This window comes from Sarcophilus harrisii, chromosome 5 (assembly GCF_902635505.1).
Source record: "Sarcophilus harrisii chromosome 5, mSarHar1.11, whole genome shotgun sequence".
NCBI classification, from domain to species: Eukaryota; Metazoa; Chordata; class Mammalia; order Dasyuromorphia; family Dasyuridae; genus Sarcophilus; species Sarcophilus harrisii.
The window spans coordinates 75,166,221-75,190,394 of NC_045430.1; the positions used below are offsets into that span (position 1 = coordinate 75,166,221).

Sequence of the window (24,174 nt, forward strand, 5' to 3'; positions counted from 1 at the left end):
AGAGAGAGAGAGAAAGAGAAAGAGAGAGAGAGAAAGAGAAAGAGAGAGAGAGAGAGAGAGAGAGAGAAAGAGAGAGAGAGAGAAGAGAGAAAGAGAAAGAGAGAGAGAGAGAGAAAGAGAAAGAGAGAAGAGAGAGGAGAGAGAGAGAGAGAGAGAGAGAGAGAAAGAGAAGAGAGAGAAAGAGAAAGAGAAAGAGAGAGAGAGAGAAAGAGAGAGAGAAAGAGAGAGAGAAAGAGAAAGAAGAGAGAGAAAGGAGAGAGAGAGAAAGAGAAGAGAGAGAAAGAGGAGAGAGAGAGAGAGAGAGAGAGAGAGAGAGAGAGAGAGAGAACGAACTCTATTTGCACTTCAGTTCCCGGCGCTCCCCACTTTATTGCTTCTCCTCTCTATGCCACGCACTGTGCTGGAAAGAGTAAGAAAAGACAGTCCCAGGGAGTCTTCAGGCAAATCATTTTTCTCTCTTTGAGCCCCAGTTTCCATCACAATCACGACACTAGCGTTTACGCAGCACCCTACTGTGTGCTAGCAAGACAAGGCTTGTAAGGCTAACACACTACATCAGCGTTTTTATAAAGTACCTACTAGGCGCTAGGACTGCGCCATGAGCTTTACAAATATTCTCGGCGGGGAGGCGGTAAGAAGGGCCTTAATTACGGAAGGCGGTCACCAGAGGAATGGACGCGGGAGCGCTATCACAGAGCCTCCGAGGTCACGGTCCGGTGCGGCCGCAGGAGCCCCGCCGGGGCTGGGCTCAGGACGGCGGTTTCCTCGAAGTACGGGCTGGGCCCAATTCTCCCCCCCACGGGAGGGGCCGCCCACGAGGGGCGCTGTCGGTCGGTGACGCCTCCGCCGCGGGAGCGAGCGTGCACGCCAGCGCGAATTCAAGCCGGCGCGCACGCTAATGCGCGCGCGCGCGCGTTCAGAACCCGGAAGCCGGCGCGGCGCGGCGCACGGAGCTGGGAACCTGTCGCCGCGTGGGGTCGGGCCGAGTGCCGCTCTGGGGCGGGGTTGGGGGCGGGGCATGGGCGGAGCCCCAGCGGGCTAAGAGGCACCGGTTCGCATGGGGGAGTCCATCCCGCTGGCCGCCCCGGTGCCTGTGGAGCAGGCGGTGCTGGAGACCTTCTTCTCGCACTTGGGCATCTTCTCTTACGACAAGGCCAAGGACAATGTGGAGAAGGAGCGGGAAGCCAACAAGAGCGCGGGGGGCAGCTGGCTGGCGCTGCTGGCTGCCCTGGCCCACCTGGCCGCTGCCGAGAAGGCCTATCACAGCCTCACCTACTTGGGGCAGAAACTAGGTACCGCTCCCTCCAGCCCTTCCCTGTGACCTTGACCCTGGCACTGACCTCGGGGAGGGCTGCCGCCTGGGGGGCGGGCGCCCTTCCCGCGGGCTTCCTCGGGAGGCCTTCCCGGGGGGGAGGGGCTTGCCTCCCCGGGGGGGAGGGGCTTGCCTCCCCTGGGGGGGGGAGGGGTTGCCCCCCTCGTGATCCCTGTCCGAACGACTCTAAACAAACGATGCGCCTCAGCAACTGCCTTCTCTTGCTTTCCGACTCTCTACCCGTTTCTTCTTTTCCCTCAAAACAAAAACAACCCCTCCCCCATCTCCTCTGCTCCCGTGACTTCCCAGCCGATAGTGACCCATTGCGAGGTCAGGGATCCGAGCTGTTTTTCCCCGTCTGTATAGCATTGATGGGCATTAGGAAGTGATAATTCCCCCAAATTAGGGGCTATCCCTGCTGTCTGTTGTGATCAGTCTTGGTCTAATAAGCCTCTTAGAAATCAGGTCTGCCATCCTGGAACCGGACCGAATAGAATTTTACATCTGTTACTTTAAAAAAAAAAAAAAGCGTGTGGGTGCATACATGACATATACATGATATAAGTATATGTAATAATACAAATTTTTTTTTTCAGAAAGAGAAAGCACTCAGGAACTGGGGGGGGGGGAAAGAAAGAAAAAACTTCGTGGCCCCGGTTTGCTCACGGCACCTGGGCTGGTCTCATTTCTCCTTCCACACAGCACCTTTGTCTTAAGTGGCCCCAGGTGTAGCTTTCATCACTCTGGCTTCTTTTGCTTTCCATTTACCTTCATCATTCTCCATCAAAGATGAATACTCATCGTTACTGTCTTATACATATTCATTTCAATCCTTAATCATTTCCGGGATTTGAATCACTGACGTTATTTTTCAGTCTAATAAATATACAGTCTGTGTGGTGACAATGAAGGAAATTAAATGGACATCCTGAATGAATAATTACAGTGTACTTAATGGTCCAGTTTTTTTTTCCTTTACTATCTTTTGTCCCATTTTATTTAGAGAAATTTTAGCATGAATCCATAAGGCAAGGTTTGTAGCAGTGATTCTAATACAAGATAATTCAGATATGGAATCATTGGCACCACTGATCAGATGATTTATGCTTTGTTTTTTACTTTTTTCTCCCTTCTAATTTCAAGCATATTACATATTAGGCAGCTGTTTTGTGGGAGCTCAGAGGATAAAGTTATCTCTTATGTTTGCAGTTTTCTATAAGGCAAGTTAAAGGTATAGTTATTATCACAAAGGAGGAAACTGCGAAAATCAGAATCCAAATGTGTAAATTGGGTCTAATCCACATCATTATATCATAGTCTTCCTTTTGGCAAAAATATTACTAGTCATAATGAAGTTGTGGTTGTCCTCAAAGCTAAAACCCTCTACTTGTGCCTTAAATCTTTCTCCCTTTTTCTGCCCTCTTACTCGATTTCTTTTCTAGTACTTGCCCCTTCAGTGTCCCTATTTCATATCTAATTTTCAAATTGTGCTTTAGTACTATTCTAGTCAGTCTATGCCTCCACTTTTCTCTCCTCCCACTTCTCAAATCCTTCCAAATTTGGCTTCTGCTCCAATTATTTGAATGAATCAGTTCTATCCAAGATCACTAATGAATATTTTCTTTGCTAAATACAATGGACTTTTCTCAGTGCTCCTCCCTTGTAATGTGCCTGAAGCTCTTGACACAATTTATTGCTATGAAGAGGACCTGCTAGCTTGTTTGTACTGAGGGTTCCATCCTTTTTTAGTCACTCAGGTTCAAAGTCTCAGAGCTACTTTTGCTTCCTCCAACCCCTTTAAATCTCCTGTCTAATCAGATGCCAAATCTGTCCATTTTACATTCTCAGCTAATTTAGGCCTTCATCTCTCACCTGGAATGTGTTACAATAGACTTTAAGTTGATGGTCTTCTGCCTCCCCTTTTCCCTCTCCAACTGATTTTCCACATGATTGCCAAATTGTTATTACTCAAGCCTATGTCTCCCTATCTCAAGAAGTTTTATCTGCTGTTTGCTACTCTTCACAATCTAGCTGCAACCTATGTTTCTAGACTGATTTCACATGATTCCCACTCTTTCTTGAAATGTAAGACTTGAGGTTCAGGATAGCACTCTTATATAACCTTCCATTTCCCACCTCTGTACTTTGTATTGGCCTGCTAAAAATGTTCTCCTTGTATAGATTTTTCTAAAGTCCTAGGTTTGTTCATGAAAGACTCTAGGGTAAATAGGACCTGGGATCCGAATTTATGTTTATATATAGGTCATTGTCAGAGTTTGTCTTTACTCTTTGCTGTCTATTAGAGACTGGAACTGATAGTTGAAGCTGAAAACGGCTGACCTGGGTTCATATACTAATTCTAGTATACACTGCCTTTGTATCTATGAGCATGTTCTTGAACATCTCCAATCCCTAGCAACCTCTCTAAGACTATAAGTTACTAGTGAAATGTCCAGCTGCATTGGAGAAGGGAATTTCCATACCGAGAATTCCTGTGAAATTAAAGGTTTGGAGAAAAATTAGGGAAAACTTTTTGAGTGAAATAGTTTTTGAGTGATAATAGGAAAGGAGTATAAAATAAGACTTATTTGAAATAGAAGCGGACAAGAATTGAGAAAAAAATTATGGAAGTTTTCTTTCATTGATTGGCTTAGAACTAGAAGCCTAAACAAGTCATTTCAACAATGAACTTCATTTTTTCCCCCTCAGTTTTTGAATAAACTGTCCTTTGTATATATAGGTATTTTACTAGTAAGACACACCTTGAGGTAATCAGAGACTTTTAATTACCACTGCCCTTTCCTGAGGTTCCAACAATCATGAGAACTGTGCTTCTCCATCCTTCTTTGGAAGTTCTGCTGGTTTTGGTCTTTCAGTAAGATGTAGGATCCCTAGGGATATTCATGAAACAAAGCTTCTAAATTCATTAACTATACAAAGACTACTAGTTGCTAAGGAGCTGCTGAAATATTTTCCTCTTCATCTCTCTTCACATTTGCTGTTAGGCTTTGCAGGTTCCCCTTAGAATCCCTTAGCTGCAGCTATGGTTGAATCCCTACTTCGCTTTTGCTGTCAATAAGTTGTGATTTTTAAGTCCCTTGTCAAGCTTTTCTACTCCTGGGATTGATTGTGTAGACTGGGTTCTTAGGAAGTACCTGGATGGTCTCCTTATATACTCTATATGAAGGTTCTGCTTAATGTTAAAATGTATGGCAAATTTAACAGTCTAAAATGGGGTGGTGATGGTGGTGGTAGGGAAGGTTAGTTTTAGCAGACATGTTCAGACTTGTATATTTTATTAAATTTGGAACTGTCAGAAGGGATGTAGTGGCTTCTAGATCAGACATATAGCCCTTGATTCAGATCTGAAATCAGTGGTAGAGTGGAAAGACTAAATTTTTTTTTTTTTTTTTTTTTGCCTTAGGAACATGGTAATGAGTATTCATTTAATCAGTTATTTAGTAAATTATAAATCAGAATATTCAAATTCTGATAATAGGATTCCTTGAATTTTACAGGAGTAAGATCTTGAGATTAGGGGGTTATATTTTAGAAAGTGGCCATTTCCCCCTCTAGTTGCCCTTTCTGAGCAGTAACGTGCCACTATCATTTACCCTAACAGGTGGGCAGTCCTTTTTTAGCAGGAAGGATTCCATCCGGACCATTTACACTTCTCTGCACAATGAGTTGAAGAAGGTGGTAGTGACTGGCCGAGGTGCTGCTGGGGGAACTGCACCTCATTTGGAAGAGCTCCTGTCCCATTTGTCAGAGCAGCTCTGCTTCTTTGTTCAGGCACGAGTGGAAATTGCTGACTTCTATGAGAAGATGTACACCCTCAGCACTCAGAAGTTCATAAATTCTGAAGAGCTAGTCAGTCTTTTGGAGTCCATCTTAAAGAAATATAGCTCCAGGTGAGTGTTTGTAATATTGTGACATAACTTAGTCTGTGAGGTTCAGTGGGCTACTGAGAATCCTCCCCGCCTCCCCCATCCCTCTTTTATGTTTACTTTCAGATGTGAAAAGTGTGTGTGTGTGTGTGTGTGTGTGTCTGTGTCTGCATCTGCGTCTGTGTATATATATATATATATATATATATATATATATGTAGAGAAAATAATTGCTAACATTTGTGTTCACTTTCAGTGTACAGGTGCTCTCTTTCTATATTATCTCATCTAACCCTGGGACATAGGTGCTTGTATTACCCCAAGTTTTACAGATGTAGGGATTTACAGAAATAGAGGTTAAGTGATTTATTTGCCAGGGTTATGCAACTAGTATCTGAGGCAAAGTTTGAACTCAGATCCTTCTGATATTAGGCCCAGTGCTCTATTAGTTTTTGCCATCTTGCTACATATATATCTGTCTATATGTGTCTATGTGTTTGTTTGCATTTGTATATAAGTATGTATGTAAATGTTTCTATCATCCCTTCTGGACCCTCGGGGCAGTTGTATGCATGCAGTTGTAAACTCTTGAGGGAGCATAGAGATGTTAAATTGTGAGCTTGACAAACACTAACATTTCCTTATACACAGAATGGAAAAAAGAGTGTTACAATATGACATAATAAATCACTACTTAACACATCTTGGGGTTTAAAAAAATACTTATTAAATTTGACACTGTATTTCTAATATTGCTTGTCTGTATCCCCTTCTGAAATGCATACTGTTCTCTTCTGTGCACTTTTAAAAGTGTTTTTTGACACTTTTTTTCCCCCTTTTTTTGGGGGGAGGGGAAGGAAAGGAGTATAACTAACCTTCACTATACCTCTCCCCACAAATCCACCAAATAATTCCTTGCCTTATAACAAATATAACAAACAAAACAGCCACACATTGGCTATATGTGAAAACATTTCTCATTCTGCACCTCTATTCTGTCACCTCTCTGTAAAGAGGTAGGAAGTATTAGTCATTGTAGTCTTCTGGAATTGTGATTGATCATTGTATTGAACAGATTTTTCATTTCTTTTCGGTGGTTTTCTTTTACATTATTGTAGTCATTCTCCTAGTTCTGCTTGGTTCATTTGACATCATTTCCAGTCATCAAGACATCAAGTCATCTCTGGCTTCTCAGAATTCATTCCTTCATTATATAAAAGGCCATATAAGGCTCAATAATATTCTATTACATTCATACACAATAATTTTTTCAACCATTCCCCAAATGATGGGTATCACCTTTGTCTAGTTCTTTGCTAGCCAGAAAGTAAGGCTATAAATATTTTTGTATAGGTGATTCCTTTCTCTCTACCTCTATTTCTTTGGGGTGAGTGCCTAAGAATTATGTCACTGGGTGAACAGGTCTAGATCAGAAAATTTGGGTTATGGTTCAAATCTGTTTCCCTTATGGAAGGATCATTCATTTCAGAACTCCACTGATAGTGCATTAGTGTATCTGTCTTCCCATAATATTTCCAGCAATTGTCATTTTCCTTTTTTGTCATTTTTGTTCATCTGAAGGATGTGAAGTGGAGTTTTGGGAGTGGTTTTAATTTTCTTTTTTTTTTTTTTTTTTTACTAATGATTAAGATAATTTCTTCTACAGAGTTATTTGCAACTTAAAATTTAAATGATTATGTAATGTATCAAAAGTGAGACTTAAAACTCGTTTTCTTATCCAATCTGGTTCTCTATTCACTAAATCACACTGCTTGTCCATATGCTACCATATGAAATTTTCAGTTTTCTAATTGGTCCTTAGATATATATCATTACTCTGATTTCTTTTTTTTTTTGTGTGTGTGTGTGTGGGAGGGGGTGGGGGGAGTATACCTGGAATCAGGAAGATTGGAATTCATTTTTTTTTTTTTTTAATTTAATAGCCTTTTATTTACAGGATATATACATGGGTAACTTTACAGCATTAACAATTGCCAAACCTCTTGTTCCAATTTTTCACCTCTTACCCCCCCCCACCCCCTCCCCTAAATGGCAGGATGACCATTAGATGTTAAATATATTAAAATATAACTTAGATACATAATAAGTATACATGACCAAAACATTATTTTGCTGTACAAAAAGAATCAGACTCTGAATTATTGTACAATTAGCTTGTGAAGGAAATCAAAAATGCAGGTGTGCATAAATATAGGGATTGGGAATTCAATGTAATGGTTTTTAGTCATCTCCCAGAGTTCTTTTTCTGGGTATAGCTAGTTCAGTTCATTACTGCTCCATTAGAAATGATTTGGTTGATCTCGTTGCTGAGGATGGCCTGATCCATCAGAACTGGTCATCATCTAGTATTGTTGTTGAAGTATATAATGATCTCCTGGTCCTGCTCATTTCAGTCAGCATCAGTTCGTGTAAGTCTCTCCAGGCCTTTCTGAAATCATCCTGTTGGTCATTTCTTACAGAACAGTAATATTCCATAATTTTCATATACCACAATTTATTCAGCCATTCTCTAACTGATGGACATCCATTCAGTTTCCAGTTTCTAGCCACTACAAAAAGGGCTGCCACAAACATTCGTGCACATACAGGTCCCTTTCCCTTCTTTATAATCTCTTTGGGATATAATCCCATATTACTCTGATTTCATCAGGATTATTCTAGTGCATGTGTTACTTTTCACAAATTGAATACAATAATTTTATAAATTATGATTTTATTAAAATACAATAAATAATTTAACATCCTAATAATTGAAATTAAAATTTGTTGATTAGGGTTTTAAAATGAATTTGTTGGGTACCCATAAAGCCTAACTAACCACTATCAATTAAAATCAACAAGTATCCATTAATAATAATATCAATGATAATGATAGCATTTTTGCATAACACTCTTTTGTGAGAATGTCTGAGGTTGCATTGGAACTCAGGTCCTCCTGACACCAGGGCTGGTGTTATATCCACTGCACCATCCAGCTGCCCCCTTTTTGCCAAGCAGTTTATTTCTGTTATCTCATTTGATCTTCACAAAAACCCTAGAAGATGTTGCTATCCCCATTTTATAGGTGCAGAAATTTAGGTTTTTTTATTCATCAGTTTTATTGATGATCATCACTATTATTTCTGGTTATCCCCCTGCCTCTTGAACAACAAAAACAATGAAGGGGAACCAACCAATAGCTGTCCCTGACAGCACTGTGTAGGCAACTTTGCATACTTGGGGAACCAACCAATAGCTGTCCCTGACAGCACTGTGTAGGCAACTTTGCATACTTTTCTGCTAGACAGAGGCAGAGGGACATGCATTTTACTGTCTGTTGTCCAGGACCAGGACGTATCATCCCCAGTTCCTCCAACCTGGACATTCTTATTGGTTGTTTGTCTTGTTTTTTCTTATTGTGTAGACTTCTCTCCTGGTATCTTTGGATTTTTACCCTGCCATTTGGGGCAATACATATCATTCCATTCACATACAATCATTTGTTCAGCTATTTCCCACTTGATTCAGCTCTTGTCAATATTCCACCTCTTCCTGGAAATACTCTGGTTGTAAAAGCTCATAAAGGCCCAGCAGTATCCTGCTTCTGATACCTCCTAGCTCTGGGATCCTGGGCAAGTCACGTAATCACCTGGTTAAAAAAAAACTCTGTTCAGAGACATTCCTTCCTTGGTATCTAAAGCCTACCCTTTTTGTCCCTGCAATGTTCAATTAACAAAAAAAGGAATGTCTTTATCCATACCTAAATAAATTCCTTCTATTAGAGACTTTGGGGTTAATTTAAACAAAATTAGTTCCCTATTTTGTTAGTTCTGAAAGTTCAGAGCTTTGTGCATTGTATTGAGTTTCTTTAGTATGAAGGATTCAAATGAATATTGCCTTTTTTTTTTTTTTTTTTTTTTGCTCGGCTCTTTGCTTCTGTGGCAAGGCTGTTTCCTTGATTTGGTGTTGCATATCAGAAAACTTCCCCCCTCCCATTTTTTTTTTGAGGTCTCAGCATTCTAAAGTTATAATTTACCCTTTGGTCTCATATTGTTTCAGAAGAACCAATGCACTCAGTTTTCAACATAATGGGTCAGTTCCTGCTGGGCGAATATACTACACTCAGAGCATAAATGGCATCATAAAAAATTCTGTAGCTAGTGTACTCTTTCAACTAAAAAGATGTTTTTGTATTTAGCAATGGAACAAACTTGATGAATACATAAAGCCTAAAACCTTGGCTTTCATTTTAAAGTCCTGTCTACCGCCTGCTTGCTGGAATAAATTGGAAGCAGATCTAAAAAATAGAAATTATTTTTGTTTTCCTTGAGAATGCTAATTGGGTTCAGAGTGGAATCATTTTGAAGGTATTTTTATTCCTTCTCCCTTTTTCTTTCTTTTTTTAAAATTCTGGGAGATAAAATGAATTGGATGTTCTTGAGAATAGTCAGCATTATGTGTAGAGTTGTCTTCCAAATGAAAGGATAAGAGTTTAAGCATGTTAAAAAGTCTGAAGAAGATACAGTAAAATGCATAGGAAAGAGAGTTAATTCTAATTCAGCCCTTGCTGGGTAAGCAGATTTTTTCATAAGATTCATTCTAATAGGACAGGGAGAGATGAGATGTGCTATTTCTCTATTTCTTTCTTTAAAAAAAAAAAATAACAATAAAGGATTTTTCCAATTCAATGGTAGTTAAATATTAGTATATTAATCTAATTCTACAATATATGATGAACATAGAACAACACCTGATAATTTTTCTGATCTGTGCTTGGAAAAAGGCTTGGAAGATATTTAAATACTCAAATAGATCTGGGATCTTAGATTCAGAAGGTCCCTCCATTGATTCACATTGTGCCTCATCCAAGCTTGGCCCTACTATGTGTCTCTTAACTCTCCTTGTTCTCCCAGTAGTAGCATGTATTGTGCTGGATGCCTGCCTTGCTTGCTTTGGACATCTCAATGGCACCAATGAAGAATTCTGACTGCTTCTCTGTCCTCTCTTCCTCTTGCCATATGACTAGTCTATGCCTCTTTTTATCATACATTTCCACAAGAACATTCTTTCCTCTTGCTTTTCATATTTTGCATTCTACTTATGCTTGCTGTGTGCCTCTTCATGAAAATTAATATTTAATCTCATGAAAGCAGAATAAGAATATGGATAAGGCATTTATTATAATAGAAATAATCTACTTTTAGCACACTTTGGATAGCTTCTGTTTTCCATGGTATGGGAGATTTTATTCAATGGTTTTAATTTTTTTTAACCTAAGTGTATAGCTGGAATATAAATAGTATCATTTGAAATAACAGTGTTTCATGTGGTTACCATTTGCATTTCAGAGAACAAAGCTTCTCTGTTGGAGCTCTTTCAATTGTCAGAATTTTCACTGAAGGCAAAAGTATTAATGAAACAATTTGTAAGTTCCTCATATATGGTTCAGCAAGGTTAATGTTTATTAAAAAAAAATTTCATAAGGTCATCAGTACTACTGTAGCTTAATGATTTTAGGCACAGTATTTTTGGCAGCATCTGATAATGCATATGGAGAACACATTCAGTCTTATCAGTCATGATCATTGTTTTAAATCATAAGATTTTAGAATCAAGTATTTAGAGTAGGGAGGTAGTGCCGTGGATGGTGCTCTGGACCTGCATTCAGGGAGACCTGACTATTAGAGCTTTGTGACTTTGAGTGTTAACCTTGACTCTTTTTTGAATCACTTAACCTCTGTGTGCCTCAGTGATATGAAGATATTACTCAATACCTACCTCTCAGGGTGCTTGTGAGGATCAGATAATATTTGCAAAGCACCTGGCAAATCTTGGAGTAGATGTCCTGTTAATAGCTGTTAACTATTATTAGCTATTAGTTAATAGCTATTAACAGGCCATCTACTCCAAGGCTCTTAACCTAGGAGTCCATGGATAACTTTAAAGAAGTTCTTGAGCTTGGATAGGAAAAAGGAGATGGCATCTTTTATTTTTCACTAACTTTTGAAATTTAGCATTGAAACACATAATTTTGAGAAAAGTTCCATAGGCTTTAATCACGTACCAAGGATCTATGACACAAAAACAGCTAAGAACCCTTGATTTTGTCCTTTGTGTTCATTACAGATAAGGTAATTGAGGTTCAGGCTTAGTTAAAATTTCACAGTGAACTAATAGATCTCTTGGCTCTAGTATTCTTTTTACTATGACTCCAGATGAAAATATTGTATTTTTAGATGGATTCATAGATTTAGAGATGTCCTTAGAGGTCCTCTAATCTAGACTCTTAATTAACAGAAATGAAATAGGGCCAAAGAGATTCACTAATTTGCTCAGGGTTATTCAGGTAGTAAGTGGTAAAGAAGAGATCCCAGGCTGGTGCTCTCAAGAAGAGCATTGGGGATGCCCTTGGATTTAGCTCCCTAGAAGACCTTGCTGCTAATACAACTGATATAAAGTGAGAGGCTAAAGATTTCTCAGAGGAATAACAACTGTGCAGATGTTTGGGAAAGTAGGTTTCTCAGACCATGGGGATCTGCTCATTAGAATGTTATAAGAATCCCTTTAGAGAATTTTGAGCCTTTATGTTTAGAGTAGATTTTCTCATCACAAAGCTGTCAATTTATATATTATTTTCAAACCCTTTCAAGATCTTCTGCCATGGCTAAAATGTGTATTTTTTACATTACAACAGTTTAACAAATCCTGCTCTGTAGTGAAACATGAAAAGCTGCTAGCCACTGAGTAGCATGGAAGGGGGGAAAATGAAACAGTGTACTGCTTATCTCAAGCCTTGGCAGGCCCATATTAGCATGAATTTTTTTAGCTGTTCTTAAGGATGAAGTATAACTTTTTTGTCACTAACCCCTAATAAATTTTGAACATTTAAACACATTCTGTGTGTCTGAGGAATAGCTAATCCAAAATTCTTTTTCAAGGTTTGTATGCTGAATTCATAGTCTTTTAAGAACAATGTTGGAAATGAGGGAAAGGGAAACTGATAGAAAGCTAATCAGTTATTTGTGGAAGAATTTTAAAAAATTAAAAAATTTTAAATTTCAATAAAAAACTTGTGACTGTGTTCCTAGATTCCCCACCACTTCTAACTTAGGCAGGATCCCCAAAGTACATGATTTGATCCTTTGACCAATCTTGGGAGGGAGGTGGTGTTTTAGAGCAGAATAAACTGAGCCAGATAGAGGTTAAAGGGACTTGCCCAAGATCATACAGTAAGTGTCTAAGCTCAAAGCTGAACCCAGGTCTTCCTGACTTCAGGGCCAGCATTCAATCTACTGTGTCAACTAGTTGCTTCTGTATAGCAATTTATCTGAAGAAAGTTGGGAGTTTTTATAGTCAGCCAAGCATAATACATGCAGAGTATGATGTTGCAGTCACAAAAGTTAAACGTGATCTTTGGCTGCAGTGAGAAGGACAAGAGCTGGGAACTGGGTGATTATGGGTATCTCTGGGCTTTCTCCATGTCAGACCTGACAAGTGTTCTCCATTTGGGGCACCATTTTTTAGGAAGAACTTTGATTAACTAGACAGTGTCCAATGTCTTGAGAAGGTTAAACCATCAGAATGTATAACAGCCTCTAGTTCATGCCATATGAGCATATGTTGAAGAAATTAGTGGTGTTTAACTTGGAGGAGACAAAATTTAGGAAAGAATTTTTGATTTATTGTTCTTGGCTGATCACCAGATCTGGAGTCGAATGATTCAGATTCAAATCCCATCTCTGACATTGTTTCTGTGACCTTGGAATAGTCACAGTCAATTTCCTCTTATAAAATGAGAGTGTTGGACTCTTGAGGTCCCTCTTAACTCTTTTGATCCTGTGAGTGAAGAGCAGGAGTTGGAAGCCTCAGATTGCCTCTTTGTAGCTTTTAATCAAAAGTGGAATAGTTTGAGTTGGAGTTAGCTTCTCAGTACTGAAACTCTTTGAGTTGAAGCAGAAAGACCACCTGTTGAGTATGTTGTAAAAGGGACATTTTTTGTTTTGTAGTTTGGGTTGTATACAATTACATTCCTTCTCCCTAATTTAAAAATATTATGGCCCCCCAACAAGGCCTCACAGAATCTTGGTATATCACTGTAGGGAACATTTTGATGTTAGCAAAAAATTTATCATCAAAAATATTAAATATGAAATGTGTGTATCAATTACTTCCTGTATGCAAAAATATTTCAGTGTAAACTTAAATGTCCTTGGTTTCAGAATTTCTCTCTCTGCTCCCTCTCTTTCTCCATCTTTCCACTCTCCTCCATTTTGATGATGTATATAGGCTCTGCGAATCTTTCCCAGAGGGTTTTGTGGGTAAAACAAGATTTGGAGACATTACTACAAGGTTTGTATTAATAAAGGCAAGAAGATTCCAGTAGTAGACTGACCAAAAGAGAGTTAGGTAGTTAGGTAGGATTGTACCTTATTTTGGGTGGGGGGGGGGGTGTCTCTCTTAATGCAACCTAAGATCAATTTAGCTTTCTTGGCTGCCATATCATAAGTCAGAAGGAAAATGCTTCTTAGGGTTCTGTCCTGGATGCCTTCTCTTCTCCCATTATACGCTTTCATTTGATAATTTCATTAGTTCTTATGGACAATTATCATTTCTATGCTGATAATTCTTTTTTTTTTTTTAATAGTTTTTTATTTACAAGTTATATATATGGGTAATTTTACAGCATTGACAATTGCCAAACCTTTTGTTCCAATTTTTTCCCTCCTTCCCCCACCCCCTCCCCTAGATGGCAGGATGACCAGTAGATGTTAAATATATTAAAGTATAAATTAGATACACAATAAGTACACATGACTAAACCGTTATTTTGCGGTACAAAAAGAATCGGACTCTGAAATGTTGTACAATTAGCCTGTGAAGGAAATCCAAAATGCAGGCGGGCAAAAATATAGGGATTGGGAATTCTATGTAGTGGTTTTTAGTCATCTCCCAGAGATCTTTCCCTGGGTGTAGCTGGTTCAGTTCATTACTGCTCCATTGGAACTGATTTGGTTCATCTCATTGCTGAAGATAGTCTGCTGATAATTCTTAAATCTGCCTTTCTTGCCCCAATACCTCTGCTGACCTCCAGTTTCACATCTTTAACTGCCTTTCAGCCATCTGAGACTGGATGTCCAGGAGAGCTCCAAAAAAACTCAATATCTTTTCCCCTCAAAACCTCCCCTTTCCTATTGCTGTAGAAGGCAACACCATCCTCCTGTCTCCAGACTCACAACCCAGGAGTTACTCTGGATTCCCAACTCTCTCAGTCCCCACTTCCAAGCTCTTGCCAAAGCCTGCTGATTTCCCCTTTACAACTTCTCTTGAAAAATCTACCCCCAACAGTGCTTCCCATTGGTATGGGGGCTGCTCATCCTGCAGCTGGATTCTGGCCAGGAGCCTGCCAGGTTCTGCCTGCCTCAAGGTTCTACTCCCATCCGTGTGTCCTTCAGCCTGCAAAGGGATTGCCATAGAGGGCAGTACTGACCATGTCATAACCCTCTTCCCGCTTAAGAAACTCCACTGACTCCCTCTTGCCTCAAGGAACTATTACAAAAAATGTTCTCTTTGGCATTCAAAGACCTTTGTAACCTAGCCCTCTCCTACCTTTCCAGTCTTACACCTAAGGACTTACCGAGGTGTGACATTGACCTCTTGGCTATTCATGTACAAGATAGTCCATCTTGTCTCTGGTCACGTACTTTGACTCTCCTCCATGTCTAGAATACTCTCCTCCTGCTGTAACTACCAGTTTCACTGGCTTCCTTTAGAGTCTTCATTAAAACCCTTCCTTCTACAAGAAGCCTTTCCCAACTACTTAATTTTAGTACCTTCCCTCTTATTATTTATTTCCTATTCATGCTTTAGATAGCTTACCTTGTATATATTTTATGTTGTCCTTTCCATGAGATTGTCAGCTTTTTGAGAGCAATGATCGTTTTTTGCCTCTTTTTTTAATCCTTGTTAGCATGGAGCCTGGCTCATAGTAGATGTTTAATAAATATCCATTGCTCCCCCCCCAAAAAAAAAATTAAAAAAGGAAAAAGAAATAAAATGGAACTGGAGGTGGTGAGAGTGCTGGATTTGATCCAAAGGGCCAGGGGAGGGGAAGCTCTGCCCTTACTGTCCATGTGACTCCAGAGAAGTTGCCTCACCTATTTGGGCCTTGGCTTTCTCATTTGTAGAAGCAGGAGGCTGGAGAGGTGACTCGTAGATGCGGGGTCAGGGGAGGAAGGGGGCTCCTCCTCCTGAAGTTCTGCAAGTGAAGCTGTTCTTGATTCAGGGGATAATGGAGGGTTGCATTTAGGGCAAAAAGGTCCAGAACTTCATAGCCTCCCAGCCCTGCCTTCATATTGATTCATATAACAGTCATATAACATATAATTCTCTTCTACCTCAAAGTGTGGGTATGGCCTATTATAAGAAAAGGACTTTGGGCTTCTTTGAAGAAAATGCTAGATCTATGTGATTTTTAAAATATTAATAACAATAACTGCATTTACATAGCTATTTTAAGTGTACAAAATGCTTTTCAAATACTATTTTACTTTATCTTTAGATTAGCTTAGAAAGCTAGATTAGCTTACTACCATAGTTGGTAGTATTCTTATTTAATGGATGGGGAAATGGACACAGACTTGTCCAGAGTATCACAGCTGTTCAATGTCTGAGGCTGCTTTTGAATTCAGTTGACTTTACATGTAGTGCTTTGTCCACTGGGCCACTTGGCTGTCTCCACATAACCTGTTGTGAAGACCGCGTATTTTAAAATCAGCCAGAGTCAGGAATTCAGGTTAGGGGAAAATCGTCAGTCTTTATTCTCAGTGAAGAAAGATCGGAGGTGGAAGGGAATTGGCGATAGCAATGTGTGCAGCTGAGTCAAGAAGCTAGCTAGACCAGCAGCCACACGACCAGCAGCTAGGAGTATGGACCCAAGGTCAATCTCTCTCAGCTTCTCTTCCTGTCTCCACCCACCAAAATCGTCATTTCCTATACAACACATCAGGACTTGCACAGAGAGTGGGCAGGGACCATTCTTTATCCAATCATGTAGTTGAGTATAGTCCAATTACTATTTAGCCTCACGTACTTGGGACCTCAGTGCATCAACTCAAACCTCAGCCCATTACAACCTGTGTTTATTTATTCCTCACCTTTTTTCTTCTCATTTTCCTACCTGTGACTGAGAAGCTTTAATATCCAAACATCTGTGAGCTAGCTATGTAACAGGAGCTCCTCTGTTAAGGAAATCCTGCCAGAGAAATTGCAGCTTCTGCAAATCCTTCTAAAGGTGAGGGTGGTTCCTTTGTATTCCAACAGGAGAGAGACCTCATGAATCAGTAGAGCCCATCTCTGAAAATACAGGGTGGGCCAGGAGGAAAGAAAAAAGTGATAGGGGCCCTGACAAGAGGTAGAGTTTAATTAACTGGTTAGTTGATTAGAAACTTGGCAGCCTTTTATGGTGTAGAAAATCAGAAGACCAAGTTTAAGCGTGGGCAGTGCTCCTTGGGAACATGGGAAAACTGAGCCTTTTCTCATTTATAAAATGGGTATCACTTGTGTCACTTGTCCATTCTGTCAGTAAACATTAAATGGCTGCTATGTATCAGTCACTGAGCTAAGTCCTGGAGAAAAAAGTCAAAGTGACAGTTCCTGCCCTCAAGAAATTTACAGTCTCATGGGGGGGACAACATACAAACAAATATAGTTAGCAAGCTGTCTATAGGATAAACTGGAAATAATTTATGGAAGGAAGGCGCTAGAATTAAGAGGGCTTGGGGAAGGCTTTTTGTAGAAGGTGGCATTTTTGTGAGGCCTTGAAGGAAGCCAGTAAAGTCAGTAGTTGGGGGAGAAGAGGGAAAGCATGGAGGATGGCAAAGAAAATGACTGGAGGTGAGATTGAGTATCTTGTTCATTGGAAAGATCAGGAGGCCAGTGTAACTAGATTGAAGAGTAGCAGTAGAGGAATAAAGACTGGAAAGATAGGAGAGAGTTAGGTTGTGAAGGGCTTTAAATCTTAAACAGAGCATTTTGTGTAGGATCCTGGAGGCAAGAGGGCTTACTGGAGTTTATTGAGTGGGGACTAACACAGTCTGACTTGTCATTTAAAGAAATTTAGCTAAAAAAGCTAAGTAAAGCATCGATTGGAATGAAGAGTGCTGGGAAGTAAAGAAGGGAAGAGTGGATTGAGGATAGTGGCAATGATCCAGCTATGGGGTGATATGAGGGTCTGCGTGTCAGAGGAGAGAAGGGGGCATATTCAAGGGATATTGTGAAGGTGAACTCACTAGGCCTTGGCAAAAGGTTGGATGTGAGGGCTGAGAGACATTTAGGAACCCAAAATGATTCCTGGTAGTGATCTTGGAGATTGAAGGGCGATGTTGCCCTCCACAGTAATAGGGAAGGTGGGCAGGTAATGGGGAGAGTTTGGAAGGAAAAAAGAATTTTGTTTTTTGGACATAATTGAGTTTTAGATGTCTACTGGACGTGTAATTTCAGTTGTTTAAAAGGCAGTTGGAAATGGAAAATTAGAGGTCAGCAGAAGTATTGGGGCAGGAATCATTAGCATAGAAAAGGTAATTAAATCCATGGGATCAGATGAGATAACCAAGGGAAATAATAGTATTGCAGGAGGAGAAGTGGTTCCAGGACAGAGTCCTGAGGGAACCTATAGTTAGAAAGTGTAATGTGAATGAGGAGCTCCAGCAGAGGAGACAGAAGGAGCTATCGGATAAGAGAGCCAGAAAGAGTAGTGTCCTGATAACCTATGGAGAAGAAAGTTTTGATGAGGGGGAGGGTAGTCAGCAGTGTCAGAAGCTGCAGAAATGTCAGTGACTGGAGCGAGAGAAAAGGTAATTGGATTTAGTAACTAAGAAATCATTGATAACTTTGGAGAGAGCATTTCAGGTCAATAATGTCATAAGCTAGATATATATTTAGCATTTCAGGTCAATAATGTCATAAGCTAGATTGTAAATGTTTAGGAAAAGTGTGGGAGGAGAATGGAGGCACCTGTTGTAGATGACTTTTTCAAGGAGCTTAGCTACAAAGGACAGAAGAGGTAAAAGATGATAGTGGGGATGGAAGGATCAAGTGAGGGTTTTTTCAGAATGGGGAAGACATGAGTATTTTGTAGGCAGAAGGGAATGGATGAATCAGTAGAGAAGAGGAGACTGGAAATGAGAGTGGAGATGACAAACAGGGCAATCATTTGGAGGAGATGTTTCAACAGGAAGAGGGTTTAGCCTTGGTAAGAAAAGGAGTGAGTGACAAAAAGCAACTGAGTCATAGATGAGAAAGAAAAGGGAAGAGGAAACTCTTGGTAAATCTCAGATTTTTTTTCTGTAAAATATGATGCAAGGCTCTCAGCTAAGGGAGTAGGGGAGAGAGAGCTGTGGGAGGTTTGAAGAGAGATTATAAAAGATTTGGAAAGTGAGAGAATGGGTTGATAAGGGAGGTATAGCAGGATTGCTTAGCAACAGTGAGGGCCCAGTGCCTAGTGAGCCATGGAAAATGAGGGAAGGTGCAGCCTTCCCTGGGCACTGCTTATCTTATAGAATTGTGGGAATAGTGTTTTCTAATTATTAAGTTCTGAATAAATATGAACCTTATTAGTATGGACAGATTAATATTTACATAAAAACAGTGGAGAAGAAACCAAAATGAAGGTAATTAAAAATTATTAACTATGTTGTCTGCTTTTTTTCTTTTTTTTAAACATCTCAGTGGTACAATGGATAGAATATTGGGCTTGACATTAGTCATCAGGATCATCTGAGTTCAAATCCTCTCTCTGATCCTTACTCTTGACTCTTTCCAAGATGTTTAAACTCCAACAGCACTATTTTCCTCATTTGTAAAATGGGGATAGTGATAGTATCTTATCTTAGATTGATCAAATGAGAACATATAAAGTACTTTGTAATCCTTACAGTTAGCACGTTAGCTTTATTTTTTATTATATTGTGTAAATAGGACAGATGTTTGGGGGTCAGGGCTGAGGTCCAGTCTTTCTAATTAGGTTTATAGTGTCCTTAAAACCAAGAGCCAGAAAAAAACTGTTTTACTTGGCAATATTACATATACAAAAAAAATTTAACAAAATCAAGAAAGAAGAAATCTAATCAAGATTAAGAATTGATTGATTGAATTCAAGTTTTGAAAAAGAGGGCTCTGTATTGAATTTGCCACACATAAGAGCTGTTCTAGAAAGGCTCAAGTTGTTATAGCCATGAAGTGAAATTGTTGAAAATTTTCATTGATGTCAATTGTTTTCCCCAATTATAATTTTTCCAAGTTTCCTTCCCTTCTCCCTCCTAGAGAGCTATTCCATATAACATAATACTTTTGAAGACAATAAAAAAGAAAAAAATGAAAAAGCAACATAACTGATAAATTAATTGGAAAAAGTCTAAAGCTGTACAGGTATTGTTTTGGTTTTTTGCTGAGGTAATTGGGGTTAAGTGACTTGCCCAGGCTCACACAGCTAGGGAAATGGTAAGTATCTGAGACCAAATTTGGACTCAGGTCCTCCTGACTTCAGGACTGGTGCTCTATCCACCTAGCTGCCCCACAGTTATTGTTTTTTAATTAAAAATTAACTTAAGAAACTGAGATATATTCAGAATGATTTTGAATTGGTCTAGAATTTTTCAATTTCCCCAATGCTTTATCTTATGTTATAGTATCTTAACTGGCAGGTTGTTATTTTGGCAGCAAAGTCTACATTAAATAATATTTCTATTTAATTTCTTTTCAATTTTTTTTTTTCCTCTTTAGATTTCACCACCCAATTCTCAGCCCCTTAGAGAGCAGTTTCCAGCTGGAAGTTGATGTCCTGGCCCATCTCTTAAAGTGCCAGGCTCAGATCTCCGAGTGGAAGTTCCTCCCATCTCTGGTCAACTTACATAGCGCCCACAGCAAGCTGCAGACGTGGGGCCAGATTTTTGAAAAGCAGCGAGAGACTAAGAAGCATCTGTTTGGAGGGCAGTCTCAGAAGGCTGTTCAGCCCCCGCATCTCTTCCTTTGGTTAATGAAACTCAAGAACATGCTCCTTGCCAAGTTTAGCTTTTATTTTCATGAAGCCCTAAGCCGCCAAACGACAGCTTCAGAAATGAAAGCACTGACTGCAAAAGCCAATCCTGATCTTTTTGGGAAGATCTCTAGCTTTATCAGGAAATATGATGCTGCCAATGTGTCTTTAATTTTTGACAATAGAGGGTCTGAAAGCTTCCAGGGGCATGGTTACCACCACCCTCATTCCTACCGAGAGGCCCCAAAGGGAGTGGATCAGTACCCAGCAGTGGTGTCCCTGCCCAGTGACAGGCCTGTCATGCACTGGCCCAATGTTATCATGATCATGACTGATCGGACCTCTGACCTGAACACCTTGGAGAAAATTGTCCACTTCTATGACGACAAAGTCCAGAGCACCTACTTCCTTACCCGCCCAGAGCCTCACTTTACCATTGTTGTAATTTTTGAGTCTAAGAAATCAGAGAAAGACTCCCATTTCCTTTCCTTTCTCAATGAGCTCTCACATGCTCTTAAAAACCCCAAAGTATTTGCAAGCTTGAAACCTGGGTCCAAAGGGTAGTAGGTTTATCGGAGTGATGGTTTCTCAAGGCTGGTTAACATGACTGTTATTATTTTTGGTGATTCAGGTCACATCCGTTCATGATTCTTTAAAAGCTAAATTAAAGAAAAATTGTCATGACATGTATTGCACATATATGTAATTATATCTATTTTATGTACATATATGTACAAATATATATGTAATTATGGCCATTTAACTTAAACATCCAAAGATGACTATAGAAAGTGAATGTCTACTGCTTGTCTCTGTTGGATAGAGTGATCTTAGTATTTTTTCCACATTTTCTGAATTTTGTGTGATTTGTATATTTATTGGTCCTTGACTTTGAGGGGCAGGAGTGGCAAAAGGGGCAGGATGTATGTGTTATGTGTGTGCATAATATTTCTGCTAGTTACTTTATCTTGTTCTAGCTCTTGAATTCTGGTGCAATTTTTTTTTTCCATTTATGTGGAAAAAATAATTAGGATGTAGAAAATTAAATGACCTTTATAGAATTCACTACTATATGATTACTATTAAGAAATCTGCAATCTGCAAAAAAAAGTATGTTTGGAATCCTAATTTATTATAATCTTTTATGATGCCCAAATGATGAGCACAATACTCTTAATTTTTAAAAAATTGTTTTAAGTTTTATATTGGTAATTATTTTATTTTTGCATCGCAGTCATTTTGTATACCAGAATTCCACTTCAGATAGAGATTCATTCTCAAACTTCTGAAATGGAATAATCCTTTGTAACAACAAAAACCTAGTTTAAATAACCAATACAGTGGCTGTATCTGGCAGTTTACATATTTAGAACATTTATTTTGTCGTCATTATCCTACTTGTCTTCAATGAAGAGGAAAGCACATGTATTTTTTCTCTTCACCGCTTTGGTTTAATAAAAAGACATCTTGTGAATCCCATAGAAGGGGAGGCACAATAGCTATGGAGTTACTTCTAATCTCTATTCAAAACACCTGAAAGATTACAGATTTTCTTAACATTTTCCTCTAGTCTTTAACTTTATCAGTATTTTGGGATGGGGTCAGTTGAACAAATAACCCAACACTCTTTGGTTTAAAATTTCTCAATTTGCATTAAAATTGGGATAGACTAAGTACTGGATCTTGAAGGGAACTCTGGAATGAGGAAACTCCTTCTACCAGTGCAGGTTGGCACCTTCTTTGCAATTTATAGTCTTTAGAGATCTTCTTGCCTAGAGTCATCAGCAACACACTTGTGTCAGATAATGGATTAAAATTAGCATAATCCATCATTCAGGAGTTTCCCATTCTTTAGCTTAATGCTTTTTTATTTATCCCTTTTTTAGTTTTTCTGCTGAGATTTTCATTTAAAAAAATCACTCACTTCCCAGTTATTTTTAGGAATAAGCAGCATCTAGCCTTGGTCTCTTGACTTTATTTTTGTAAAGCTTCATGACCTACTTTTCAAATGGCCAGAAGGAAGGTGGGACTACCTTGTACTTGTAAAAGTCAATTGTGTATTCCCAGGATCCCTTTTTACTTAGACAAGCGGCAAAATACTTAAGCACAGCAGAACCAAGACTGTCTTTGCCTTTCTGCCACTAATTTATATTTTAGACCCATGTGCTTGACTTCAGCAAGTGCTCATGAGGACTAGATGGATCAGGGGAAGCTTAATGGGATATGGAGTCCTTTACAGCAGGCTTATTGATCCAGAATACAAATAAGCTCTAACGGGGAATCGAGCCGTTACCACCTGTCAGCCGCCTCATAGTCTGTGTGAGATGTAATGGTCGGGTCGATTCAGCCTCACAGAGGCCCCCAGCCAGAAGCTAAATATTTGAACTGGCCAGAAAAGTGAAAGGTCCCTTTCTAGAGAATTGAGCCTTGAAGGGTTGGTGTTAAGGCACAAGAAAGGTTGACTACCTCAGTTAGAGAATTGGAAGGAAGCTTTCAGTGATATGTTTTCCAGGGTCAGCAGATACTTATTAAGAAACATAATTTGCAGAAATTTAATTCAACAGGTGCTTGTTAAAGATTTACGATATGCAGGATCTGCCTATAGGAGTTAGAAGTTAATTTATTTGGTTGGTTTCCATGGGATTTGGAGCAGGAAGGCTCCCTGTTACGCCCAGGAGCAAATGCAGCTTTGTCAGTTTGGCATTTAAAGGCAGCCGGTCTTTGCTTGCCCATGGCCCTCCATGCCCTCTGGGGTCCAGCCAAGCTGACCTGGCTGTGTCTGGGTACCCGATTCTCCCCGCTGCCTTTGCTCAGCCTCTCCAACCTCACATACCTGGGATGCACGCCTCACTTCCACCTCTTTCCTTCAGGACTCAGCTCAAACCCCTCCTCCTACATAAAGCCATTGTTAACCCCAACAGCTGCTAATGCTTCCTTTCCACTTACCCAGTTTGTGTGTATTTTGCATCTGTGTACATGCCTTCCTTGGTGGAATGTAAGCTTCTTGAGGGCAGGGAATGTTTCATTTTTGTATCTCCAGCACCTAGCACACAATAGGTGTTTAATAAATGCTTTGTTTATTTATTTAGTTGTAACTCCATTATTTGAAGCCTAAAGTGACTTGAAGGTCAAGGAAGATAGAGTAGCAGGGCTTTAGTTGGAATTCAGTTCTTCCTAGTTGCAAATCTTTCACTCTTTTCCAATAAAGATGTAAAACGGTAATTTTCCCTGAGCATTTTAGTTACACTAGTTTTGCACAGGGAGCTGGTCTTTAAGCCAGAAAGACCAGGATTCAAATCTTGCACTGAAATACTTCACTGTGTGACCTAGGACAAGACATTCAACCTCTCAGTGTCATAATAGCTAACATTTATATAGCACTTACTCTGTGGCAGGCACTGTGCTAAGTGCTGAGCCTTATAACAACCCTGGAGGGGTGGGGGTGGGGGGATGGTTATCAACATTTTACAATTGAGAAAACTGAGGCGAATGGGATAAGTGATTTGCCCAGGGTCACACAGCCAGGAAGTGTCAGATGCTGGCTTGGAACTCGAGTCTTCATGTCTCCAGGCCCCCAGCTGCTCCTGGGCAACTCCAAGATGGCAAAGAAGGTGCCAGCTAGAATGGGTGGAGAGGATGGTCTCATCTAGTAATTACCTGTATCAATAAAATCAGATTCACTTCTTGACTCGGTCCTAATTTTTATGTGGAAATGAGATTATTTTTTAATTGAAATTTATTTTCAAAACATGCAAAGATTTTTTTCAACATTGACCTTTGAAAAACCTTGCATTCCAGTTTTCCCACCTCTTCCCCATCCCTTATATGGCATGTGATACATATGTTAAACATGATAAAATATGTTAAATCCAAGGTAGGCATATATATGTGTGTGTGTATATATATATATATATATATATATATATATATATATATACACACAC

General features: G+C 39.5%; 1 protein-coding gene across 1 annotated transcript; it reads left to right on the forward strand.

The window, feature by feature from the left end:
- Positions 1–971: 971 nt before the first annotated feature.
- C5H12orf66 (chromosome 5 C12orf66 homolog) lies at positions 972–22,136 on the forward strand. Its single transcript, XM_031940922.1, has 3 exons — positions 972–1,292; positions 4,935–5,223; positions 19,978–22,136. Exons 1-3 carry the CDS (start codon positions 1,058–1,060, stop codon positions 20,792–20,794), a joined length of 1,341 nt encoding a protein of 446 aa, XP_031796782.1. The 5' UTR covers positions 972–1,057; the 3' UTR covers positions 20,795–22,136.
- The last annotated feature ends 2,038 nt before the right edge of the window (positions 22,137–24,174 follow it).

Excerpts from the sequence above, each read along its gene's own strand:
- C5H12orf66 (XM_031940922.1), top strand. The coding sequence starts at position 1,058 with ATGGGGGAGTCCATCCCGCTGGCCGCCCCGGTGCCTGTGGAGCAGGCG. Across the intron at positions 1,293-4,934 it reads CTACTTGGGGCAGAAACTAG|GTGGGCAGTCCTTTTTTAGC; the intron begins GTACCGCTCCCT and ends TTACCCTAACAG. Across the intron at positions 5,224-19,977 it reads TTAAAGAAATATAGCTCCAG|ATTTCACCACCCAATTCTCA; the intron begins GTGAGTGTTTGT and ends TTTCCTCTTTAG.